Source organism: Rhea pennata, chromosome 6 (assembly GCF_028389875.1).
Source record: "Rhea pennata isolate bPtePen1 chromosome 6, bPtePen1.pri, whole genome shotgun sequence".
NCBI classification, from domain to species: Eukaryota; Metazoa; Chordata; class Aves; order Rheiformes; family Rheidae; genus Rhea; species Rhea pennata.
The window spans coordinates 1,801,442-1,826,145 of NC_084668.1; the positions used below are offsets into that span (position 1 = coordinate 1,801,442).

Genomic DNA, 24,704 nt, shown 5'->3' on the forward strand with positions numbered 1-24,704 from the left:
TTAGGAGCTGGCGGCTGTTGCCAGCTGCTGCTGGTGGCCCCGGGGGGCTGCGGCTGCGCCCCGGGTCTGGCCGTAGGTGCCGAGGAGCCGGCACCGCCACCGTGCTGCTCTTGGTCGCCCGACGGCGCTGGGGCCGGTGTGAACCGCTGCGGCGCGCGAAGGCGGCTCTGGCCGAAGCCTTGTTCGGGGGGGGGGGGGGATGGTGCCGGTGCGCGGGGGTGAGCAGCGGTGCTGGGGGCCCCAGGCCCGGTGGGGTGGGGTGGGGGGGCCCTCCCAGCCCCATCCTGCTTTGGATGATCCCAGAGCCCGGGCGAGGCTGCGGCGGGAGGGTTTGGGGCGTTGTTGGGATTTTATGGCTGCCTGCAAGGCGTCTGCGCTTCGCCCCCCGCCACGGGACCGGCCCCATGTCCGGCGGGACCCTCGGGGCGCCCGCTGCCACCCACCACAGCGGCTCCCTGCCGCTCCGCGGGGCTGCGCAGACGGGCTCGTCCTCCCCTGGGCCTGCCACCGCTCCGGGGCGACGGCTGCAGGAGAGCACCAGGGTGGGGAAAGCAGGGGGCCTGTGTAGTAGTGTAAATAGTTTATTTGATCTTATGCCAGGAACAGACCAGGAAAGTAACAGGAACTGCTTTTATAAAACACTTCTAATACTGCTAAGAAGCAGGTCTATTACTAGAAAAATATTAAAGAGAACATGCCAGTATTATATTCTATCTGCATGATTGATAATTTTTGTCTTAAATTAAAAAAATTACCTTTGAGCTTAAAAGAATGTGAGAGCTAGTATGTCCAACCATTTGACTAAAAATTAATTTAATTAATTGCCAATCTTTTTAAACACAGATTAAAATGCTCTTCTATCACTATCAGTGATGAAAGGCGATCGTGGCATGTTCTCTTCAGCATGTCAGGTACGCGTGGCTGTAGATGCGAGAAGGTGGCAATTTTTAAAGTAAACTTCCTGCAAATAGTTAAGCAGCGGTCAATGTGGTAACTCTGAGCCCCAAATGGTCCATTTAGTTAAATATAAAAACAAAAACTATAAGTTAAAATAACATTCAGATTGTATAGCACAGGCTGATGCATTTTTTTTTAAACAATATTTACAATATTACCCAGAGGCAGAAGTGGGAATAAAAGAGAAGTGTAAAAACCATAAAAAACTGCACCAATTTTGTAGCAAAATATCTGTACATTTAAAAACAGATTATCATATAACTACACATTATCCAAGAAAAATGGGACCTTCACCAGTGGTTCACATAAGCACAACGTAAAAGAAAAGAAATTCAGTGGTTAAATACTATACAATAAATTTTACAATTAACATATTGATGCAATGATACCAGAGAAGGTAAGCTGTAAGCAAAATGTAGCTGCTTGGAAAGCACAAATTTAGTTTCAGTCCAGTTCACTTCTGAAAAGACCAAGTACCCTGCGGTCACTTCAGTTCAGCTCTTTCTTCTTCTACCAGGAGAGCGATGTAAAACCAGGAGCGAGGTGTGCGTCGTGGCCCTAAACTAAGGCTAATTGATACCCTTTCTCGAGCGCCGCAAACGCGATGTGGGCGCTGGCCGGGCTGCGCCCCGGCTCGGGCCGGCGGGGGCTGCCCGGGCCGCGCGCGGTGCGCTCGGGGTGGGTTATTAGCCGCCCCTCTCTGTAATGGTCCTCAGGCGCCTTAATACTGATTACGGAGATGTTAATACCTTAGTGCTAATTAATAAATACACTGTTATCCAAAAGCTGCTGCTAGCCAAAGAAAAAAAAAAGTAACGGCCGTATCCGCCCTCCTCCTTTTGTGCCTTTGCAACGCTTCTCGTGCCCCCCCCCCCCGAGTCCTTCTGCCCCAGCCCTGAACTGTGCTACAAAAGCAGAAGCTAAAAGTGACAAATAGTGTTTTTTAGTTGATTGACAGAAAACTTGTGATCACTGACCTACGTGCTACCACATCCTCACTGCAGCAGTGTGGAGCCTATGCATGGTGGGGGAAAGGCAGGGGCCAAGGCCTGTAATTATTTCCCTATTACATATGGAAAGCCCTTACATGTTTGGTTTTTCTTTTTTCCTAACCAAAAGAAAAAGAAAAAAAAAAAAAGAGAAAAGGAAGCCAATCACTCAGTGCAGCTGAAGCCAAGGCCGTTCCTCAGCGACGGCGCAGGAACGCGTTTAGCTTCCGCAGCCCACGGCAGAGCATGTCCAAGCATCACCTGTGCGCAACCGGCCGGGAGCCAGGTCAGGTCAGCTGAAGACCTGTCACTAAACTTTTATAGACCCAAACACCCCAAAACAACATCATATATTTTACATTTTGGTTAAAAATACTGATTAATGTATTGGTGTAAAAAAGATACCCAATCAAATCAAGTCCTATTGCTTTGATTAATTTGAGCAGGTACTTCAACTTTAGGCACTTGTTAGCTACAGCTGAGTGGAGAGCCCATCGCTGGCGTTCCTATGCATTTTTGTAGGTCTCTGAGCCCTTTAGAAGGTAATTTTTACTGTTTCCAAGGCTGTAATTAAGTGGCAGACCCCCATTAGTCACATGGGCAAGGTATCAGTCAAGCAAACCCTTTACTTTACACATGCAGGTCTCCACCTCACATCGTTATTTCAGCACCATTTGCAGAGCGCAAGTTCTGGTCGTCAAAGCGCCGTCTAACGCTTCTCCTCACCGCATCGGCCCGTCGGTATGGCTGGTTTCGAAGATCTGCGGAGAGGAAACGGGCGGTGAGACCCACGCGAGCGGGGCGCGCACGGCACACACGCACGCGCACAGGCACACGCAGGCACACACGCGCGCTGGCTAGCCAAGAAGAAGTCCTGCTGGAAGCCAATCAAAGCAGCTTGTGTAGGAGCAGTAGGAGGGCCGTCACCCCAGGGCGGCCAGGCTGGGCCCGGCTCACTAAGCACCCAGGCAGCTGGTAATACTGGTGAAAGCAAACGGGCCCGCGCCCAGGGAGCCGAGCGGCTGCCCACCCCCGGCTGGCAGCATCTACCGGAGCCGTGGCGAAAGGCAACGCGGGTGACAGCTGCTCTGCTGACATTCAGGTGGTTCCTCTGCGCCGCCACCAAAGCCCCTGTACGAGGCTGCAAGAGCTTTCTGAGGCGCGATGAGGAGCGGCTGCCTGTCTAACGGAGGCTACGCGGCTATAAACCTTCGTCACCAGCGCGGGCGCGACGCTGCGCCTCCGGGGCGCCCTCTCTGAAAAGCGCCGCCCTGAGAAAAAGCCGCTGCTGCCGGCAGCGCGGCGCAGGAGCAGGGCCGCGGGGCGAGGCGGCCCAGCGCCGGCAGCACGCGCGCCCCCGCGGCGGGGCTGCGCCGAGCACGCGGCCGAGCGGCGGGGGCGCCCGGCCGAGCCTGCGCCACGGGCGCGCTAGAGCCGCCCAAGGACGACCACGGGGTTAAGGCAAGCTGGGGGCAAGACTGCCGAGCCGATGCTAAACGTGGAGAGCAACGTGTTAGGGCCAAAACGGAGCAAGCATGGCAATGGTCACCAGCCACAGCAAGCGATCACACTTTGAACACATTAAATGGTATTTTAACGGCTTGACAGAATCACATCGTAACAAAAAGTGGAGCAACTTGGAGACACTTTGAGCTTGGGTTGTGTTCTCCTGCCGGCGCCAAAGCGCGTGGTGTCTGCAGGCCCCTGGAGACCTCCCCATCCTCAGCACTGGGAGGGGAGCGGAGGGGAGCAGGGCGGCCAGGACGCTGCTTACCGTCGAGGAGCACCTCAGCCCACAGGAGCAGCGGCACTCACCTACCCGGTTCCTGAATAATTTGGGGCCTCGAGGAGGTATCTGCCTCGGACGCTGCCCAACAGGTCTACGGGGCTCCCTCTAACACACTCCCCTTCACATCAAGGGTTTTACAGCTCGAGATTCAGGGAGTCTCTGACTGACCGTTCCAGAAACATCACCAGGTGCCTCCTTGCCACTGGCCTACTGATCCTCCACAGCACAGGAGGGTGAAAATAAGTGGCCCAAATCTCCACTGGGCCTTTGGACTCTCACCAGTATTACGTTTAGCTACATCTACCCGCAGTCTGTCTGGCATATAGAGAGAGGAGGAAGCTAAGTAAAAAGTGATGCTTGCCAGCTCTGTGTATCCTCCACCACCGGTGTGCTAGAAGAAATCCTTACCCTCGAGTGAACATTTGGAAATTTAGTGATATTATTCTTCTTTAGGGCTAAACAGAAAAAAAAAAAGACACAAAATGATGGTTAAGTAAAAAATGGGATGGAAAATGAAGAGCAAGTCAACTCAGTGTTCAAAAATCCCAGGCATGTTAGCCAACAGAGCAAGAGGAGGGGAGAAGGCCAAAGCTACGAGAGAAGGTTAGACACAGAGAGGAAAGGTTGAGGTGGCCACCCTAGCCTCTTGCTAACCAAGGTCCAAGCTGCTTTGAAGATTGGCTCCAGGAAGATAATACAGCAATTAACTTGAAAGAGCAAATAACTGTTGAGCTGATTACAGTTCGCAATTTTATTAGAAGCTTTCATAAAAATACATATTGCAGGAGTGAAACACTGTTGTCTTCTTAAGCTACTCAATCCTTAATTCAAGACAACGGTGTTAAAAGACATGCTGTGTTAAACGCACCCTCCTTACACTTTACACCACAAGATGTAAATTAGCCAGTTCCATGTCAATCTTTTTATCATTACAATTTCCACCATTCTGGCAGAAAAAAAATGAACGTCCCCCCCAGCTCTGCTGCCTCCCTCCGGCCCCCGTCCACACGCGGTGGCGCTTTGCCGGGGGAGACCCGCTCCCGCCCTGCCCAGGCTCCGTTAGGTGACCCCAGGAGCCGGGCGGCCTCCGCCCGCGTGGCGACCAAGCCACTGCCACGCTCAGCTTCGCTCCTGAGGAGGGTCACCGCCTGAACTGGATGACGCTCAACAAGCATTGCTGAATGTATTCAGATAGAGTTGGCATGGAACTGATAAAAGTTAAATATGGATGTGAAAAATGAGCAAGATTTTATGCTCTACCCTACATGCAGGCAAACATGCAGGTGCTAGTAAAAAAGTCTGAAACAAAACCGCACTCCTCGCAGAGGACATACAGTATTACAGATAACCCTTGCAAGTCAGAAAGCAAGCCCAGGAAAGTCCCACTTAGTTCATGCACACTGTAATTTTGCTTTGGCATATAGCTAATTTATCACATGCGTATTATCAAGGTGGATTCACATACAGAGAAAGTTCTGTGGGCCAGAAGAAATGACATAGAAAAGCCAAGTGAATTGTCACTTTATGACTGCTTTTGATCTACTAAGTCTTGTGAACCGTATGAAGTCTGCAACCAGTCTGCTGTGACCACCACCACTTGCTGTTCTATGGCATTTGTCACGGAGATGAGAGATGCCTTTGAAATGCAAGGATGGCCAAAAGCATCAAGCACAAAGTTGATGGAATGGGATAAAAAATTACTGAAACACAAGAACATGCAACGAAGGTGACAAAGTACAACTTCAAGTGGACAACGGACATTACTATACATTCAACATTCACATGATCCTGGCTGAGATCCGTACAAATGGAGAAGTGTCAAAAATCTACAGCAACCTTGTTTGTTTCTAAGAGCATCAGATGTGAAAGAGGAATAGTTTAATAATGGAATTCCTCAGTGAGAACAGGTTCGCAGAAAAACCGAGAGCCACGCTTGGCGGTTCGAGCTGTAAAGGGCACAGTCTTCAGCACTGCATGGAAAATAACAGCCAAACAAGACAAACAGAGCACAGTAAGAAGCAGAGATCTGTTGCATTAGTACACTGTTAGTGCTTGCTGAAGGACATCCGGGGTGGTTTAACATGTTCCAATCTGTTGTCTAATCACACTACAATTTGCGAGGCTTTGGGGACCAGTCTCTAAATACATATTTTTTACACTATATAGTGTTCAATGGTTTTAAAGACTAAAGCTACTCCAGAAAAGAGTATGTTGTTAGACAGTGGCCTGTTCCAGCTCTGCAGAGCTTTCCTGTGCCTCTGAAGAGGCTTCATTAACTTTAAAATGACATTTTTGACCAAGTATTTCCCTACCATTGATACAGACCTTATGGGTCGTATTCAAGTGACCTAGTTTCTACCTGACTCTGCCTAACTTTTCTTTTATCTGGCGCTAGGCCATCAGAAACACCCCCATAATAGGAAATCCTAGACACACAAGCATCGGAAATGTTTAGGTTATTTCAGTCCGGCACTTCCTGCACTGGCCTGCTGCTTGTGTAGGGATTGTCTTCTCTCACACATAGTTTCCCCTTGAGTAGAATAACACAATTTACAGAATTATACAAGCTGCCAGGAGTCTGAAGGAGTTGCAGAAGCCGTAACATATTAGATATCATAGCGCCTCTGCCCCTTCAATAAAGAACATTATCTTAGGAAACTATTAATCAAGGTTGTGAAAGCTTCAGCAAAAGCATTTCAATTCTGAAATCTAGCAGGGCAAAAATTCCCTGGCTTTCTTCACTGAGTGGTAAAACAGTTCTCCCCTCCCACAGAAAAAAATGGTGTGAAAAACATTCATTAGAAGTATAGCCAAAGAAATCTTGCCCAAAGACCTTTTTCGAGCTCTGTACAATGAAAATAAATGACCTAAAAGCTATCAAAGTGCTAAAATTTTGTTCCTTCCCCACAACGGTAAAGAAATGCACTAAAATGGAAGTATCACAATCAGAGCAGCTGCGTAAATAAAAATGACTTGACTCCAAAATTAAACGGGATTGAGAAGACAGCAGTGAGTATTTGCATACAACGTCCCGATTATCTCTGGCTAGAACAGGCCTCTCCCTCCAATCTTAGCAGACTAGATCAGTGTAGACTTTGTCTACCAAACTGAAAAGCAGTAAAACCAGAAGCAATTTAGGGTCATAAATCATTCAGGTTTGACTAAATGATTTGCTGCAATTGTGCAATAATGTGGTGCAGCTACTGTTAGTACATTTTAATGAAAATTAGCCTCTTAATAATGTTAGATATCCATCATTCATTCTGTCTCTGGGAAAAAAAGATTTCTGGGGAAAGATCTGCATGGCATGCGTACCCCCACCAGAGCATCGGCCGAGATTAGGCACTGAACTCGCTGCTCTTTATATCAGAGACTGAACGTGTCACAACAACATGCTGAAAGAGAAGAACTAAGGAACAGCTTGTGTGTGTCCGAGGTCTACGCTTCTGACAAATGCACGGGGCATTGAAAACAGACATACGCAGGCAGGTTACTAGGTTGTGTTCGTGATATACCCTTAGCAAAAGTCTCTATACTCGATTCACATCACATAAACAATTTCCTAAGCTAGATTTGAGTGACACTTCTTAAGTATGTAACGCACTTACAATTGCTACTCTGCACATAATCATTTTTATCCTGTGTGAAACAGGCTCTGAGATTGTGGAACAAAATGTGTTTACCTGTGATAATATCTTCAATGGCACCATCCTTCCCTTCATACACATGTCGATTATCCTTGACTTGCCGCCGCCTGAGCTCTGCAATGAGCTCTTGCTGCTGTCTTTTTGTTTTATGTGAAGGAGACTGGAAGTGAACAAGAACAAGAATTGTGAGGACTGGCCTCCAATTACCAGGTTTCTATTTTCCTGAACGTTTGAAATACGAGGTGATCCCATTTGCAGCACTTAACAGTAACTGACAGTTTTCTGCCCAGTTTTGTGAGATCAGGAAAACACAAGCACATGACTAGCTCAAGGAAGGTCAAAGTCACAAGTCAACAAATGCAAGAAAGAAAAACAGCTTGGCAGCTAAGTTATCTACTTCCTCGCCTTTACTTCTCGTCGGTTAGGACTGAAACTCCAAGCATTTGCCTCTGAAAAGCATTCCTGAACTAGAAAGCATGTTTTCCCTTCCCAGGGAAAAAGCAAAGTAGGGATTAAAGATCCCTGCTAACAACAGGAGCTGCACAACACAGCACCAATCAAAGACAAAGTGGTAGTTCTAGAGCCATGGGCAACTGTTTTTTTTTTTTTTTTTTAGCAAATCTAAAGCGATAGCTCACAAAACAACATGCTAGCAAAATTCCTATAAAATGGGAATGTCATGCTATACACCAGGGCAAGTTCTGGGGAGGATGCTTATATGTCAATATAAGCAATGGTGGGTTCTAAATACAGAACTCGAACAATATTTTAGGAAGACAAAAAGCCAGAGGAGAACAAAGGTTAACTCGTAGGGCCTGTGGACTCAATAACTTTGCACTTTCTCTCTATTGACTATTCCAAGTTTTGCAAACTAGATAGTAGCAGACCCAAACACTCTTCTTTCAGGACTGATGGATCAAGAGCACTGACTACCTGTTTGAAGGCTTTGGGTATTTTTTTTTTCCTTCATAAGAAGAAAACTTTCAGACACCATACTTCTGGGCAACTAGAATTCTGAAGTTCTTATAACTGAACTGAGATTTATGAATGGTTAGGAAAAAGTCATGAACATGAGGTCTCATGCCTACAACATATCAGTTTTGTACCTTTTGGTCCTGTTGTTCCATCAGTGCTTCTTGTTCCATAAGTTTTTCCATTAAGGCCTGTTCCTGCTTTTTTCTCAACTCATTCTCTTCTTCTGCTTGCTGTTTATCACAAAAAAAGAGGTTATTACTTCAAATTTCTCTGGACACAGGGAATCTGAATATTACAGATAAATAGCACTACCTCTTGCTACTACCAGACCTTAAGGAAGCAAGTTTAGAGTATAGCAACATAGCTCCCTCTAAACGGACTTTGAAAAAACAGGGCTGGGAGAGACCTTCACAGGTCGTATAATCCATCCTCTCCCAATCTCCCAAAATGCATACTAAGGGTAAAACCTCCTGGAGGTTCGAGTTCTGTGGAGTGTCCCAGGCAGCCATACGGTCTTTCAACCCTGAAAATTATCTCCAAGCAGCTACTTGTGCTGCCCTGGGCTGGTTGGGTTGTGCTGTCTGTGATATCTCGCATTACACCGTTGTATCAAAGCCAGAGGGAGCCATCAGCTGTTCTGTAGCAAACCCTGAGCCACATTTGGTACCTAACCATGTTTGAAAGGCAAGAGAAGAGGAGGATGCTTGTGTTTACCTTGTAGGCTTTCACAAATCGGACAAACACTGGGAAAAAGACTGAGGGAGGTGTTGTCTTGGGATTCTCCCCAAAATATTTCACAGCATCATCAAAGGCATCCTACAAAGAGCACATATGTAGTTACAAATATTTCAAGATAAACTCACCACCATTACTGCAGTATTCACTGTAAAGGGTCTAGATTTCCTCTGTGGAAAACTCTTGACTGACACATGCACATCTATGTCTACCAGGTGAACTCAGGAACAAATATGCAAAATATGCAAAATTGCACCTTCCCCTCCCTGCTGTGCACACGAAAGCAGGTGCTTTGCAGTGACATGCCAGCACCTTGTAATTTGCTGGGGGCAGAAGCCTGCCTTCAAAAGGGAGCCGGAGGGTTTGTATCACAGAGCCAAATCCAAACGCTCATCTACGGAGAGCATCTCTGGGGTTATCCCCAGGCTCACAGAAGGGAGACAAACCTGAGGCCAGAGGAACAAATGCTAGAAAAATACTAGCACAAATATACCCACACTCAGTCTCACTGTGAGGGGGAGGACAGAGGGTGATCAGTATGTGTGAGGGGTAACATTGAGGAACAGGGTCTTTCTGTACCACATCAGACCAACAAATCTTGTCTGACAAGTAATGGAATATTTCATACTTTTAAGTCAAATCCTGAAGATTTGCTGTCTCCTTCTCCAACCCACAGCCTTCTGAAGCCTGCATCAGCTTTAGCATAAAGCATTCTCTGTGTACAGAGTTTCTTCTCTCTGATGTTAAAATCCTCTTGCCAAACGCAGAGAATAAAAAAATACCTGGGCTATTTTTGCATCATCCTGCAGTTTCTTTAGCTTTCCTTCATTGTTCTGAATGAATTCCTTCAGCATTGTGTTGTGGTCATGCATGGTGTATTCTCGCTTTGTCAGGTCTAGGCCTCTCTGCAGCTCCTTCACATCCAAGAGGACGTTTTCCAGAGACACTATGAGATAAACAAAAACACTGCATCGCTCCTGCTGCGCAAGTGCCTGAAGGACCAGTACAAACAGTTCATCACTGAGAAATGCCCCCAGCTGCAGCACCAGGACCCACAGCACACACCTGCTGCACTGCTAAGTCCCTTACACACACGTGCTGTGGTCCACCACTAGCACCATCAAAACTGCCACAACCAGTGCAGTACAGCAGAGTCACCTCTGCAACAGCCCAGTGCCAGGAACAACCCCCTAACTCTGCATTATTCCCAGCAACCTTCTGACACAAAGAGTTCAGTCTCTTCTAAACTGGCTTCATTGCATGCCTAATTGCTACCCACATTTAAAACACCTGGCTCTAATTTTAGGTTGATTTGAGCAACAAAGCACACCAAGATCTAACAGATGTACTAAGGCTATAACACCGATACAACACTGCTTATAGTACCTGCGGCGGCCTTCTCCACGTAATGAAGCTCATTGTAAAAGAGGGACACGTGCTGGTACTTCTCTTTGACAACATTAGAAATATAGTGCAACAGCGTTTGTTTTCGGTCTGTTGACTTTGTTTCCAAGAGCTGCGGAAAAAAAGGCAAAGAGATTGCTGGGTGAGGGTGCAGCAGGCTCCAGACAAAGTGACTGAGCTGCTTCCTGGTGCTGCCCAGGGTCCCTCTGCCTGGCAGGCACAGCTGCAGGGCTGCTCCTGCAGCCGCCGGGGCAAGGACACATGCACAGCCCCATGGCCCCAGCACCGCGTGAATGGCCTTGAGCACCCAGCAGCAGCCCCCTCGCTCACCAGATCTAAACTCTGCAGCTTAAATCCATAAACAGCTCCTCGTTTACTGCTATTCATGTAGTTACCCAGAGCCAAGATTATCTGCCAGAAGGAAACAGAGCAGAGCATTAATTTTCAGTACAAATGTGTAACGCCTCAGATAACCTGAAAGGAAAGTTTCTATGTAAGCATCCAGGTACAGTTTCAGTACACAAAAAGAGATGAGCTAGTGATGTGGTGAAGCTATGCAATGTAACTAAAATCAGACCTACCTCCAGTATTTTCTTAAGCTTTTGGGATGACTTTATTGAGACAGATGCAGCTATTATTGCGTGAAGTTGCTACAGGTAAAGAGAGGAAGAGATTTGGTTAATGCATGTCAAAACCAAGTGTAAAATTAAATTCTGAATGCTGATGTTCTGAAAACAGCCCTGCTTTCTGATCTATACAGTTGTCCCTGGCATCAATGTTATCCTGCCCTGACACATCAGGATTTCAAATAATTCATCTGCAATGCAGATTTACCACATTCAGATGTTGTTGAGTAAAACTGTATTTACATTTCAACCCTTAAGTCTGTGAAAGATGGATCAGACTGAACGGGATACACTTCAAAGAGCCCAGAGAAGTGTACTGATGACCATTTTCCCTGACGGTACAAACAACTAGATTTTCATTTAAACCAGCTTTAAAATTCTACAAGGATAAAGAAGTAGGACAATACGGAGCACTCTGAGGTGCAATCATAGAATCACAGAATGGGTAAGGTTGGAAGGGACCTCTGGAGATCATCTAGTCCAACCTCCCTGCTCAGCAGGGTCACCTAGAGCATGTTAGACAGGGTTGCATCCAGGCAGGCCTTGAAGATCTCCAGAGAAGGAGACAACCTCTCTGGGCAACCTGTTCCATGGCTCCATCACTCTCACAGGGAAGAAATTCCCCCTCACGTTCAGGCAGAACTTCCTGTGCTTCAGTTTCTGCCCACTGCCTCTTGTCCTGTCACACGGGACAACTGATCCATCATACAAGTCCCACTGGTGATATCTGAGTCCCCAGGCGCACACACATTGCAGGCACGGTGTTGTATGCCAGCTTTGGAAATCAGCCACTTTTCTCACAGAGATGCCAACTCTTGTGTGACTGAGAGCACCAGGATCATTTGGGATAACTCACTACATCTCTGTCATGCACACTGGGGCCTTTCTCATGATTTAGGGCAATCAGCACAGCTAGAGTACACATAAGGAAAAACAGACAGAAAATCTTTTTTCCATTGATATAATTGTTTCTTGGTTTATCTCTAAGAGATTCACTGACTGCAGCACATCACTGCGTGGTGTCCTGCAAGGCTCTAGTCCGCTCCACCCAAGCTGGACCTGCGACGCAGGCTGCAGGTCTGCTGAAGAGGCCAAATGCCCGAGAAGCCTAAATCCCACCACATCTAATGCATTGTCGAGGTGCCTCGAGGGGTTATCTCTCACTCACGGGAGTCAGCATCTGGATGCTTTCTGCAAAGTTGCCTATAAATGCCATTATTGTCATCTTCTGCATCAGCCTCTCAATCTTGCTGAACTGCATCATGAAGCGGTCTTCATCAGAGAGGTTTTCGATGGGCTTCCTCTCCCGCTCGTAGAGCCGCAGCACTTTCACTTCGTTCTCAGTGGGCAAGAACCGCATCAGACATTCAACAAAATCCACTGGCAATGTTTTCAGGTCAAATCTAATTGACAGTAAACCAGAAAAAGTGGTTTTATGACAAGGGTCTATACGTAATGATGGAAAAGTAAAGGACCAAGCAGGAGCCACCACTGCTAACAATGTCAGGAATGGAGCTGCAGCCTGCAGAGACAAGCAAGGGTAGTTCATCCCTGCCTAAACGAGCCAGGGAGCACAAAGGAGCAAATAGCAGCTCTATTTAATTGGGCCAGAGTCCTGTAACCCCAGTGGCTGGACCTGCATCAATCTGACTGCAGGTTTTGGTCACCCTTCTCATCAGGCTAAACATAATGTTTGTCTTAAAATCCAAATTTTTAAGATATCCTTCTGCAGAGAAGTGATATCATGGTTACAGGTACTAACTGCTTCTGGATTAATTCAGGACGAACTCTAATGAGCAGGTACATCCATGCTCTGTCCTGGGAACTGCTGGAGCAGGTGGGTGATGAACCGTCTCACCAAGTCCCAAAGATTAAACCAGCCAAAACCCTACCAGTGGGATGTGAAGCAGCAAAATCCCACACTGCATTTGTGTGGTGGAGAGCTGTTGTGTACCTCACGCACACCTGCATCACGTTTTTGTCTGGCACTGCAAGATCATTGCACAAAACTAAATCCATGCAAAACACTTCCAGCACGCTTAGATTAAACTTGTACTTTAAGCAGCAAACTAAAATAATTTGCCTATTCCTGATACTGCTGCTTTTAAGTGTTTGTTATAATAGAAAGCACTGTGTAAATAGAATCAGAGATACAGTATGCAATGCCACACTGTGGATAAACATGAATTAGCTGCTCTAATAAAAGAAGTGCTAATTTGTTTAGCCTATATAGTGATACAGTGGCATAAAACTGCAAGTCAACATATTCTAGTACAAGTGAATCTGATTTGTGGGAACTCAGAATGGTTCCATCCTTACGCTTGGTTTTTTTCCAACTGCAAAAACATTTCCATCAACTGCCAATTCAAGACCATTCCACTTACTAAAAAGCAGAGTAAATCTTAAACATAAATTCTTTGCTGGCAAGTGTTTTACTTACACGTGGATAGCTCTGCATATTTCATCTGCTGTCTTCCCAGCTTTTCTTAAAGTAATGGCAAGATTTTTGGCCCTGTTTGCATCCAGTAACGTGACTTTGTTTGATCCTTTCTGAGTTATCTTTTGCTTGCTTGAAGTAAGATCAATGGCTGGACCTTGGGCTTTTGTTTTGAATATTTCTTCAAATTCATCCACATTTAAATCCTAAGAAGAGAAGAAAATGAGGCCGATCCCCCTGCAAGAAGCGTTAAAACCTGAGCTGCCCAGCACTGCAGCCGAGTTCCAGATGGAGCCTCGCTTGCAAAAGCAGCCCAGCTGCGAGCACGCGGCACCGCTGCCGCTGGAGCCGAGCCGTGCAAGCAGCGGTTGCAGCCTGTAGCCAGCACGAGCTTGCTTACTCAGGCTTTACTCAGCCACGTGCAACTCCACAGCACAGGATCAGGCATCGCCTGAGTGTGCTGCTTCTCCAGGCTCCCTTCCCTGGCACGCAGCCACTCACAAAAGCCCAAATCCTATAGACAGGACCCACAATGTTAAGCCAGGAGAAATGAACCTTCCCAATATTGGTCGATTGGTTTTAAAGAAATGCACATCATATATACGCACACTTTATAATCAAGTGCTACCAGCTACTGCCCAGCTACCTCTCACGCCCGGCCCTACAGCGGCTCGGCTGGCCGTACATCTTCCCCACCAGGCCCAGAGGCAACCGCACGCACCGGCTGCCCCAGTAATTGCTGCAAACTCTCTCGGCAAAGCCCTCTGCCCGCTTGGGTGACGCGCGCCCGGCGAGTGGCCCTCACACCCTCGTACCTCCAGGATCCTCTCGTCATCGATTTCGTTGAACACCGTCCCATTGATCTGGTTGGGCTTGAGGGCGACCCAGTTAAACACGGGCATGCGGAACTTGGTCTTGATGGGCTTCTTGATTTTCACAGCTAGAGACAGCAGAGGGAAGGAAATGACAAATTCCCCAATAACTAACAAACACCCAGCGCACCCAGAACACAGCCTTTCTATTTGGCATTTCAGCACTGGAGGAAGAACGGGCCAGGGCTAATTATCGCTCTGAAAAGATCTTGCTGCCTTGACAGGCCAACAGCAGAGAGGGGTTTTATCCAACCATTGAGTTGCTTCAGGCCCAGCATTCACAGAACTGGACTGAAAGCCAGAAGGCTGTGAAAACCTCACAAAAGGAAATGTGTTATTACTTTATTACCACATGTTGTCTGGGCTGGTTTAAAAGCCCAGGCTATTTTTAAACACTATAGAAAATGGAAGAAATGGTTGAATTTCACTGTGCGCTGCTGGTTGCAGATGACACCACAGGGTGCTGGGCTGCGCGGGGCCCTCGGGCACTGGCCGGGGGGACGCTGGGGACACTTTTGCATTGAGGGAGGGACGTGTTGTGGGCAGCCTGCAAAAATTCAAACCAGGATAGGTGATGAGAAGAACAAAATCCTCCTTTCCAAAGGTTTTGGTAGAGGAGAGCAGTCCCTGCCCCTGCCAGTTGCTTCAAGGGCAAAGCTACTTCCCACAAGGCCCATGCTGGTCTTTCAGTGCAAACGGAGGTGGGTTTCAGCACGCTTCCGCTTCAACACACTTGAAGTAATAATAATTTCTTTCCAAGCTGCAAGCAGGAAACAGAAACCCTGGGTTTTCTTCTCCAGTGCTGGAAGAAAATGCCACTTAGCCTGCCACGGGCACGCAGGGGGCAGCCCCACTCCGCCTCCGCCGCCTCGGGAGCAGCTCGATGCCCGGCCGCCCGCACCCCGGCTGCCGCAGTGCGGGGGCACCTTGGCCTGCAGCTGAGGAGGGTTTGCGTTCGGCTTATTTCAATTACTGCTTGCCCCATGAAAGAGGTCCTGACTCTGCCTACCCGCTCCTGTAGCAGAAGGCACTAGTTACTTGATGCTACGTACGATGCTCGGCTTTTCCCCTAAGTTCAGATGATGGCCCCTCTCCCAGGCTGCAAAGCATCTGAGCAAATAATCATTTCCCCTTCCCCTGATGATTTTGTATATACTCTTTTTTCAGGATAGTGACTGTTGTGTCAAAGAACACATCCTTCTTGTGCACAGGAGCTGGGCAAACGCTGTAAACATTTCTCTCGCTTTGCCATTCAATTTTTAAACCAAAAATTCACTTGTGTGTTCAAGTCCCTTTCAGGCTCATGCTCATTTTTCCGGGACCTTCTAAAGAATAAAGTACTGGCAAGAGCATTTGTTTGAAATAAAGAACTGTAAGGGAATAATAGGGAACACAAACACCATTAAGCTGGAAAGTCTGTGCATTTTGAGAATAATACTCATCCAGCTGGGAAACATAAACACAGGCAACTAGTTTCTGTGAATCTAAACTAACCACAGGTTCACTCTCTGTTTTCTTAAGGTGGTTACTTCAAAATAATTCTTAACATAAGAAAATAAATAGTTTTTTTCCAAAGTGCAAATGCCCATGAAAAAACATTTTCAACCAATGCATACATTAAAATAGCTTATTAACTGTTCCTGCACTGTTTAAGGAGAGAAAAGGAAGGTAACTGAACCACATGCCCAGTTCCTGCAGCAGCTAATCCAAATATTGCAAAAATCCCATTCCCTATAACGGGGACAGGGTGACTGCAGGCAGAGCGATGTCTCAGAGGGCTGGAGAGCAATGCAGAGTGCGCATGGTCGGGGCTGGCGACCAGACCCTGAGGACAGCGTCTGTGCGGGGCAAATTCGGCTGCAGCTCCGCGCTGCAGCGCACAGGGCACCTCTGGCTGCTCCGAAACGGCCTGGTTTTGAGTGGTTTTAAGAGAACGGCTTAAGAACGGCTCAAAAGAAACAGCACATTGGAATTACTTGCTGAACTGCTTTGCTGGATCGGGTGCCCAATCCCCCTGGTCAGCAGCATCCACAAAGCTATTGGGTAGCGCCCGCATCTTCTCTTCCCAGCTACCCCCTGCCCAGCTTCCCTGTCCACCCACCAACGCTTTCGGCAAACTAACTGCAGTCCCCGTGCAAACACGGACGGTCACAGCACACAGGCACAGAGCAGGAAACATGAGTAAGGAATTAAATACTTAGCAGGAAGGAACCTACAGAAGAGCTTGATCGGCCCATCTTACCAGGAAGCAGAAAGAACAAAGAGAAAAACGTTAGTGATGGTTAGAGCAGCATAATTCATCACCACACTGATTCCAGCCTCATCCCAGAGGACACCTGCCCTGAGAAATGGCACCTTCTACACAGCTGCATGAGCAAGAAGCGGTGCTTTCACTTGCCCTTCTTTTCTAACACATTTAAGAGCAGAGGACCATCTCTCCTGGCTTTGGGCAGTTCCCCAAAACATCTAAATTAGGAGCTCAGCTGAGCTTGGCTCTCCCCTGCCCCTTGGGCAGATGGCTCTGAGCCGGCCTCCGCGGGAGCCCCGGCCCATCTCACAACTGCTCCCCATGTGGCCACCCCAGCTCCATGCCTGCTGCCCCGCAGGCTGCGCCGTGCCAGCTGAGGACAGCTTGCTCCACTACTCTGGTCTCCAAAAATGCAAAGAAGTCACGCTAGCAAAGTGTTGAAGAAGCTTGCTGCAGAACCCCATGCCTCTCTGGGTGATTTTACACCACAGTAAATTGACATTTCTTGCCGCTGTACTCAAAAGAACAGAGATGATTACCTCGCTCCGCGACAGACAGCAGCGTAATCGACACATGAGGGTCATCACAAAGTCAGTGAAACATGTGTGAACAAGGAGGGGAGGGGAGGCAGTAGCGTTCGCTTTGGGGAACTCTCCCCTGCAGAGATTTTCCATGGGAATGGCAGGGGAACCAGCCCCAAGAAATGGTATGTGTCCACCATGGCGGGGGTAAATGTCCATGCCCCAGGAAGCTCTGGAGTCACCACCACCTTTGTAACATCAAACGTGCCACCAGCCCTCGACTTTGCTTCTTCCCATGAAAGGCATCGCTGCGTAACCTCCAGCCACTGCACAGAGCTTTTAACTGTCTTGTGTGTAGTGTGACGCTCTAACATACAGCTGTGTCAGCTCTAACATCTCCTGCAGGGTTGACCCTTGCAGCAGAAACCAGAAGAATGTTTTAAACCTTTATGACGAAAATCTCCCAGCAATGCAGCAGGAATTGGCACCACATGCCACAGAACTTCAGAGGGCCTCATTAAGGAGCTCTGCTCAAGAAAGAGACTGGATTTGAACGGGCCCCGCAGCAGCATGATGCATATTCCTGTAAATCACACTGGACTTAAAGGAAGCAATACTAGTTGGAGAAAGACCATCTCTGGTGAAGCAATACCAGTTGGCAGGGACCATCTCTGTATATTGACACAGAAATGGAGGAAACTGGCTGCATACCAGCTCTCCAGGCATCTAATGACAAAATCAAGCCAATGGCTACAGATTAAAAAAGAAAAGAGGCAGAGTGGACATTCTCCAGAAAAAAATGGCTGACTTTGCAATGCCATCCTTGTGATCCTTGTGACAGGACCCCTCCCAGGCCAACCTGCATACACCATGTCACTCACTAGTTCCATGACAGTTTTCTCTATTAGAGAAACCTCTAAAGGCTGGAATACCTAGTTTTCCAAAAAAAAAAAAAAAAAAAAAAAAAAAAAAGCTATTAATCAGAGCTCTTCAGTCTCTCTTTTTGAGATCATGACGTGCTCTTGAGATGTCCTGAGGGACAAGGGGTGTGATACCAATTAATATTCACTTGCTGCCTAAAGTACTTGGTCTGTGACAAACAGTACGTAAGAATACGATTAAAGCTGTTCTGGAAATCTTCTTTCCTTCCAAAAAATTACAACAAGAAGTTTGCCATTCCTTTCCCAGATATTTCTTCATTATATTCTCAAAAGAAATCTAAATCATGAAACTTTGGTGGGGGTTCAAAATCTTTTCTTTTTCTTTTGTTTAAAGTCATCAATGATCATATTAGAGAAATATTTCTGGAAAAAGCTTCAGTTTCACTGAAGAAGCCATCTCTTGTAGACCAAACCAAAACCATTTATTTGATAAATGCGCTTTCATTTTTTAACTCTATGCATAATAGATAATGGGCACTGTTTAGGTTACTACATGTAAAGAAGAGTCACATCTTGGTATGCTATTCCCTCCAGACAAGGTGTCCCCACCTTGCCTTTGCTTCCTTTCGCAACCAATCCACATCGTGCCACTGAAATGTGAGGACCAATTTACCTGCAAGTCCTGAGTTGAAAACCACAGTGGGAGAGGCAGTTCCTGGCAAGGGGGGTGCTGACGGCGGGGGCGGTGGGGGTAGTGGAGCTGCAGGAGCTGTCTCTTGAGCTGGGCCTGGGAGAGGAGGCGGTGGTGGCGGTGGTGGAGGCGGTGGTGGAGGCGGAGGTGGCATTGGCACTGTTACAGGACCGTTTTGCACTACAAAATGAAGGAGAGAAAATGTATTTCCAGGGAACATCAATGAAAGCATCACAAGCAGTCACAGAAAACCTCACAGCGGGGCCCAGCAAGCTCCCTGGGCAAAGGGATCCCCAGATGGTGTGTGCTGGAGTGGGCTCACTGTCCCTGAGAGAAATGCACTGATCTAAGCCCGTCAGCTGCAGGGCCCACAGTGGCTCTGCCTTCCCCTGCACACCCCTCCATCAACGTCCACAGAAACAGCTCCGTTTCTTGCATCTGGGTTCACAACCCACTGTAGTCGCAAAACTGGACCCAAGAACCATCCCAGACTCATCACACAGTTGTGTAAAAACTATGCCTGCAGTCTGATGGCCACTGAAGCCAATCTAATGGACTGCCGTGGTCCCGCCATCCTCCTTGTCCCCAGCCATGCCTTCTCTTCTCCACCACTGTGCTGGCTCAAGTATTTGTTGGACCCTTCACCAGACAACTTCAGTTTCTCAACTTAGCAGGACACGATCTTAATGAAGGAAGCTAGCATTTTTTCAGACAACTGAAGCCCTCAGAAATGGCTCAGACAACAATCTCAAGAACTGGGGGTGCATATACAGCTGGGGGGCTCAGCATCCTCAGCTGCTATAGGCTGCCATAGACCGTTCCTGGCGTTTTTGTCAGTTTAAGGCCAGCATGACTGACCCAGGCGCAATGAATATTGCCGTCAGCTCCCAGCTGGCTCGCATCTTGGGACAGAATGCTCCTTACCTGCCTCGGACGCTGCTGCTAAGGTTGGTAATGGTGGTGGAGGTGGTGGCAACGGTACTGAAGATGCAACTCCAGCGCCTGGTCCAACACATGTGCCAGCTACGGCTTCTGACCCTGCTGGCAACATGCTGGAAGCCAGAGCCACAGGAAGAATGGAGATGTCCCCATCACCTTTCTTCTGGATTTTAATGGTCCCCTGCTTCTCCAGTTCATGGATCTTTTTCTCCAGCGTTGACTGTCGCTGGATGGCTTCCTCTTTTTCTTTGACCATTTTTCTCAACGTATGAACCTGGGTATTTGCATCTTTGTAGATTTCCTAAGAATGCCACAGAAACAAGCAATATTTTACTTGTTTTCAAAAAAACAGAATATCAATACTAGAAAGAGAAGAACAGCTTGACACTGGATTGCGCACTGTGCCCAGTCATTATCCAGCAATGAGTTCTGATGCAAACCACGTATCTTCATTTGCGAGGAAGAATTCACTTTGCAGTTTTCCCATGCTAGCAGTAAGGCTGTGTACAGTAATGAGTCCTATGAGGAATCTCAACTGCAGGCACCAGCTCCCAGGAATGTAGAATTTTTATCGTCACTTTTTTTATAATGTCTCCCATTATGCTAATTTTAAATAACTAACATAGGTACACTACCTAGATTGTCACTTTTAACACAAGCTACCTGATGTTTGCTCTGCCTGTGAGCAGATGTTGGTCCATAAAGAGGAGCAGGATCAGAGCTCTTAAACTGGGGGAGAGATTGTTCCTGCAAGTATCCTGGGCAGACATTCAGAAGAAGGAACCCTAGTTAAATGTCAATTTTTCAGTGCATGTACAAATAAGTCTGTTTGAAATCTAACCTGGAAAGTTAACAGAATCTGCTCAGCCCATTTAAAACATTCACACTCTACCAAACACAGAATGTGTTGGAGATCCCTCTACTGAAACGTGGCACTTAGCCAGAATTTTACCATCGCACTTACCCGAATCACATCCAGTTCTTTGTTTCTCTGCATAAGTTGTTTTTCCAGTTCCACAATCTTTGCCATAGCTTCGTTCTCTGTATCTTGGAGTTTTTCAGATAACTATAATTCGAAAGACGAATAGATCATATACTAGATAATCACAGTTTTCTTAACCAAAATGTCAGTATCACTTACTGGCACAATGATATGTGGTAAATTATTGATACTCCACCACATCCCAAGGCGTCTTTAGAAAGGGCAGAGACTTCTGCACATGTTCCCTGGGTGTGGGGAGCCCTGCTGAAGGGCTGCTCACTGCGAACGTGATCTTTCAGCTACGACTGGCAGCCAACTCTGGACCAAACGGCATCTAGGGACGGGTCCTGGTAAGAGAGCTCACTCTCCAATAAAGCACTTAAAATGTGATTGTTTTGCATATACCCAAGTCTGATTCAAACCTGGAAAAACCACAGAATACCACAATGGCAGCTTTGCAAAACATCACCACTCACAATGAGGCTAATTTGACTGGTAATAGATAAAGGAAAGACATTATTTTCTGTTTATTTTCCACAGTTTTTGATTCTTTTTTAATTTTGGGGTTTTGCCAGCCCCTGCCGCAGGCGATGTGAGAGCCACGCTGTGTTCCTGCCGGCGTTTCCCCTCAACACCTCTCGCTCTGGCTCAGGCGAGGTGGTAGAGGTGGCGCAGTGGGCCTGGGTTTGCTGCGTTCTGCACGTTTTGAGACAAAACCTGCAAAATTCTGTTATTAATGTTTCTGTCAACACATGACAGAAGAGTCTGTCAATACTCTGGGGATGAATCTAGTCTATATAGCAGGAGATCAGAAGCAAGTAGACAAAAATTTGCCACAGAAGTAAACCATTAAGTTTCTAAACACCTAAAAGGATTACACGAACTCTGCCATTTTTACTAAACCATTTTTCTTAGTAGAAGAGCACCTCATAGGACCACATAGTGTATAGCGAGTTCCTTTAAGAATACACTTACTCTAAGTGAAGGTCACAGAGAAATGGAAACGGAATGACTCTCTGAGGATTTTTTAAAATATGGGAAGTATTTTCACTTTAAAAAGCCAAGCTGTATTTTCTGGATGAAAGTAACTGACACCAAGAACGTATGGCGTAGAAAAGCCGCAAGCAAACAGTGACTATCGGACCAGCGCAGCTTTTCAGTCCTCGGCAGTGAGCCCTTACCTCCGGGACCCTCGCAGTGTGAGTGAAGGCAATGAAGTGCACCACGCGCCCTGCCCGCACCCCGTTCGGCATCGGACCCGTCCCGCTGCTCGGGGATTTCAAACGCTCCCAGACCAGCAGGCCGGGCCTCAGCGGCCTCTTTCCGTTTTCCACGTACTTGGTGCAATGTTGGGAGTTGCACAGAACGGAGCGGTACTTTTATGGTGTGGAACGTTTATCAGCTCTATTTATTTGCGCTATATTGCTCAGGAATTTGCAATTTATATGTAAATTAGTTTTTCCTGTTCATAAGATAACTCTTCACAGAGGCACAGCGTGCCAAGTGATTCCAGCTGGAACCACAATTCAGCTGAGACCAAAAACTCTGAAACTATTTAAATCAATAAGCTCCAAATGTACAAAGCTGGACCCTGATGCGTTCAACACGAGGTGGAGGTCTCGCAAGAGAACCACACCAACGCTGAGAGGCTGCCTGGCCGGGGAGACCAGCGAACATAGCGTTCTTCTGCAGGTCCTTCACTGTCACCGTATTTCCATGCCCATCAGTAATTTCCAGGTTACACTCCCTAATTAGTATTCTTCCAGTGCATTCTGTGATTTTCTTTTTACATGTGAGCCTTATTTCCCAAGTATTTTAAGAACAGCGATGTGTGCCCTTCTGCTAAGGATGAGAACTAATCTCATGCTTAGGTCTGAGGAGCTGGCCTGGGTTTCCAGCTGGAACTAATCACTTAACTGTCCTTTGCTTCCGCTGGCCACCTGAGTAACAGTGGGGATAATCCTTCCAGTTTGCAAAGGCTTTCTGAGGATAAACTGATGCCATCGAGGTACTCGAGCACTGCAGGAACGGCCATGTAAGCACTTAGGCAGGCAGCACAGACCAAACCGTTCCTCAACGTATGCAGAAACTGCGTATCAAGCCCAGCAAATACAGTGATCCTATCCCTTCATGTTCCTCTACCACAGTAAATGTAGGAAAACCTGTGGGTCATGTCAGATCGGACAGTAAAGAAAAGGACAGGGTGGCATATTTTCTCATCAGGTCAATAAACAGCTTAAGAACAGAACACTGCAACAAGTGGTGCACCAATTAACCCATATGTGAACATGAGGTTCAAAACTACAGCTCGCACTGTAACTTTACTAGGCTTCTGTATGTTAATAAAGCACACAGTCCCAATGAAGGAACTGCAATGAAATCAATACTCTCAGTATGAACGATGCTAAGTTAATTCATAAAAAGGAGAACCGTCTAGCCATGCCCACTGCTATTTAAAAGCATGTCTACAATTAAAAAAAGTAAAGAAAACTAGAAAGGACTGGCAATCCCAAAGCATTAACATGCAAGCTGGAACACCAGCCTCTGAACGACTTCAAAGACAGAGGTGACTTTGGTTTTGTACTAACATGAGAAATATTTTCTTCCAGTTCTTCAACTCTTTCCAGGGCTGCATTCTTGGTTTCAGCATCCTCAAGCAAAGCTCCCACATCAAAAACATTATCCAAGTAGGCTTGAATTTGCACCTGCAGTTTGTCACTCTCCGTGTGCTTAAGTTTCTGCAAATCCAAGAAGAGAAGAGTGTCACTCAACACAGCCAGCAGCCAGCAACGACAAAATCGCACGTGGCACACGCGGGTGGAAGAATGGTGCGAGCTCAGGCCGTTTCCATCATCCAGAAAAACACTTTGTATTGTAACATTAGCAGGGGTCATAAACGGTAACAGTCATTTATAAAAAGGACCAAACACGCAGAGCTCTGAAACACAATTAAGCAGAGTCTTATCCTTTATTACCGCAGGGCCTGGCCTGCTGTTTGAGCACGACTCCAGCAGTCCACTGGCCAGGTGTGAGCCCAAGAGCCAGTCCCAGCCCAGAATAGGAGAGGGCTCTCCTAACCCTCACCCTCACCCGCACCTCACCCGGCAGCAGCGCAGGGCAGCGGGCCGGGCTGCCAGCCGAGCCCCAGCAGCTCCGGCACACATGCACGGCAGAGACATTGCAACCGCAAACTGGGCCAAACCGGGTCTGCAGTGAAAGCTCCAAACCAGAGCTTAGGTTTGAGGGTTTCGACCGATTGAGCCACTTACTGCTACTTGCAAGTGCAGAAACAGCCAGGAGCCGCCGGCTGTTCCGCCGGCCGCGCTGGGGGACGCCCGCAATAACCTTCGGACTGGTTGGGAGCTCAGGCTTTCTCAGCTGAGCTCTGGTGCTCGTAGCACCCCAAGACCCCAAGCAGGGTCGCTGCGTACAAGTATTTCTTGCAGACAGCAAAAAATAGCTTTTTTGGTTACCACTGAGCAGAAGCCAGCAGAGACAAATCAATCCCTAATCAGCACAAGTGCTGCTTTCACGCATATGCTCCTGACAGCAAGAAAACAGAGAGAGAAAAATACAAAGAGGGGGAATAAAAAAGCTTTCTTTTTAAAGAGAGTGTTTCCCACAGGAGGCCAGAAAATGTCTAGCTGTCAGGGGAAACTACGGTTACTCTAAGCAAAATGTAGATTTTTTTTTCCAAGCAGGAGGCTGGCAGGGCTCTGCAGCATTGCATCCCTGAAGAAGCAGGGATGCGCACAGCCTCTGCACCGGGAGTGCTCCCCAACGCCAGCCCCGATCCAGCACGATGCTCAGAGCTCGTAACTGAGGCCAGGCCTCTGGCCCACACTGCTCGGTATAGACGAGCTCGGTACAGCAACGGGCAAGTTCACTGTTCCTGGAGAAAACTTTGCTTCATTCTCCATTTTCGCAAGACAAAGTTACAAATTTAGCTCTCAGTATATAATCCCACTTAGTTAAGGTTAATTTTTTTCCTTGCTGGAGAGGGGAATCCAA

The 24,704-nt window shown here is 47.3% G+C and overlaps 1 protein-coding gene across 6 annotated transcripts in view; it reads right to left on the bottom strand.

The window, feature by feature from the left end:
- Window positions 1-565: 565 nt before the first annotated feature.
- The window catches only part of FMNL2 (formin like 2), a 179,524-nt gene continuing 155,385 nt past the window's right edge, over window positions 566-24,704 (bottom strand). For 2 of the 6 annotated variants that reach the window (XM_062578742.1, XM_062578746.1), the window contains 15 exons: window positions 23,282-23,431; window positions 20,676-20,777; window positions 19,697-20,012; window positions 18,755-18,952; window positions 14,375-14,499; window positions 13,563-13,765; window positions 12,291-12,525; window positions 11,078-11,146; window positions 10,827-10,907; window positions 10,479-10,608; window positions 9,875-10,038; window positions 9,072-9,173; window positions 8,489-8,587; window positions 7,419-7,542; window positions 4,075-4,190 (listed from right to left, as the gene is read on the bottom strand). In XM_062578742.1, coding sequence (XP_062434726.1) covers window positions 4,075-4,190; window positions 7,419-7,542; window positions 8,489-8,587; window positions 9,072-9,173; window positions 9,875-10,038; window positions 10,479-10,608; window positions 10,827-10,907; window positions 11,078-11,146; window positions 12,291-12,525; window positions 13,563-13,765; window positions 14,375-14,499; window positions 18,755-18,952; window positions 19,697-20,012; window positions 20,676-20,777; window positions 23,282-23,431 — 2,214 coding nt within the window. Of the gene's footprint in view, window positions 2,708-4,074; window positions 4,191-5,479; window positions 5,706-7,418; window positions 7,543-8,488; window positions 8,588-9,071; window positions 9,174-9,874; window positions 10,039-10,478; window positions 10,609-10,826; window positions 10,908-11,077; window positions 11,147-12,290; window positions 12,526-13,562; window positions 13,766-14,374; window positions 14,500-18,754; window positions 18,953-19,696; window positions 20,013-20,675; window positions 20,778-23,281; window positions 23,432-24,704 lie in introns of those variants that run through there. The other 4 variants (XM_062578745.1, XM_062578744.1, XM_062578743.1 and 1 more) reach the window with 4 other exon arrangements.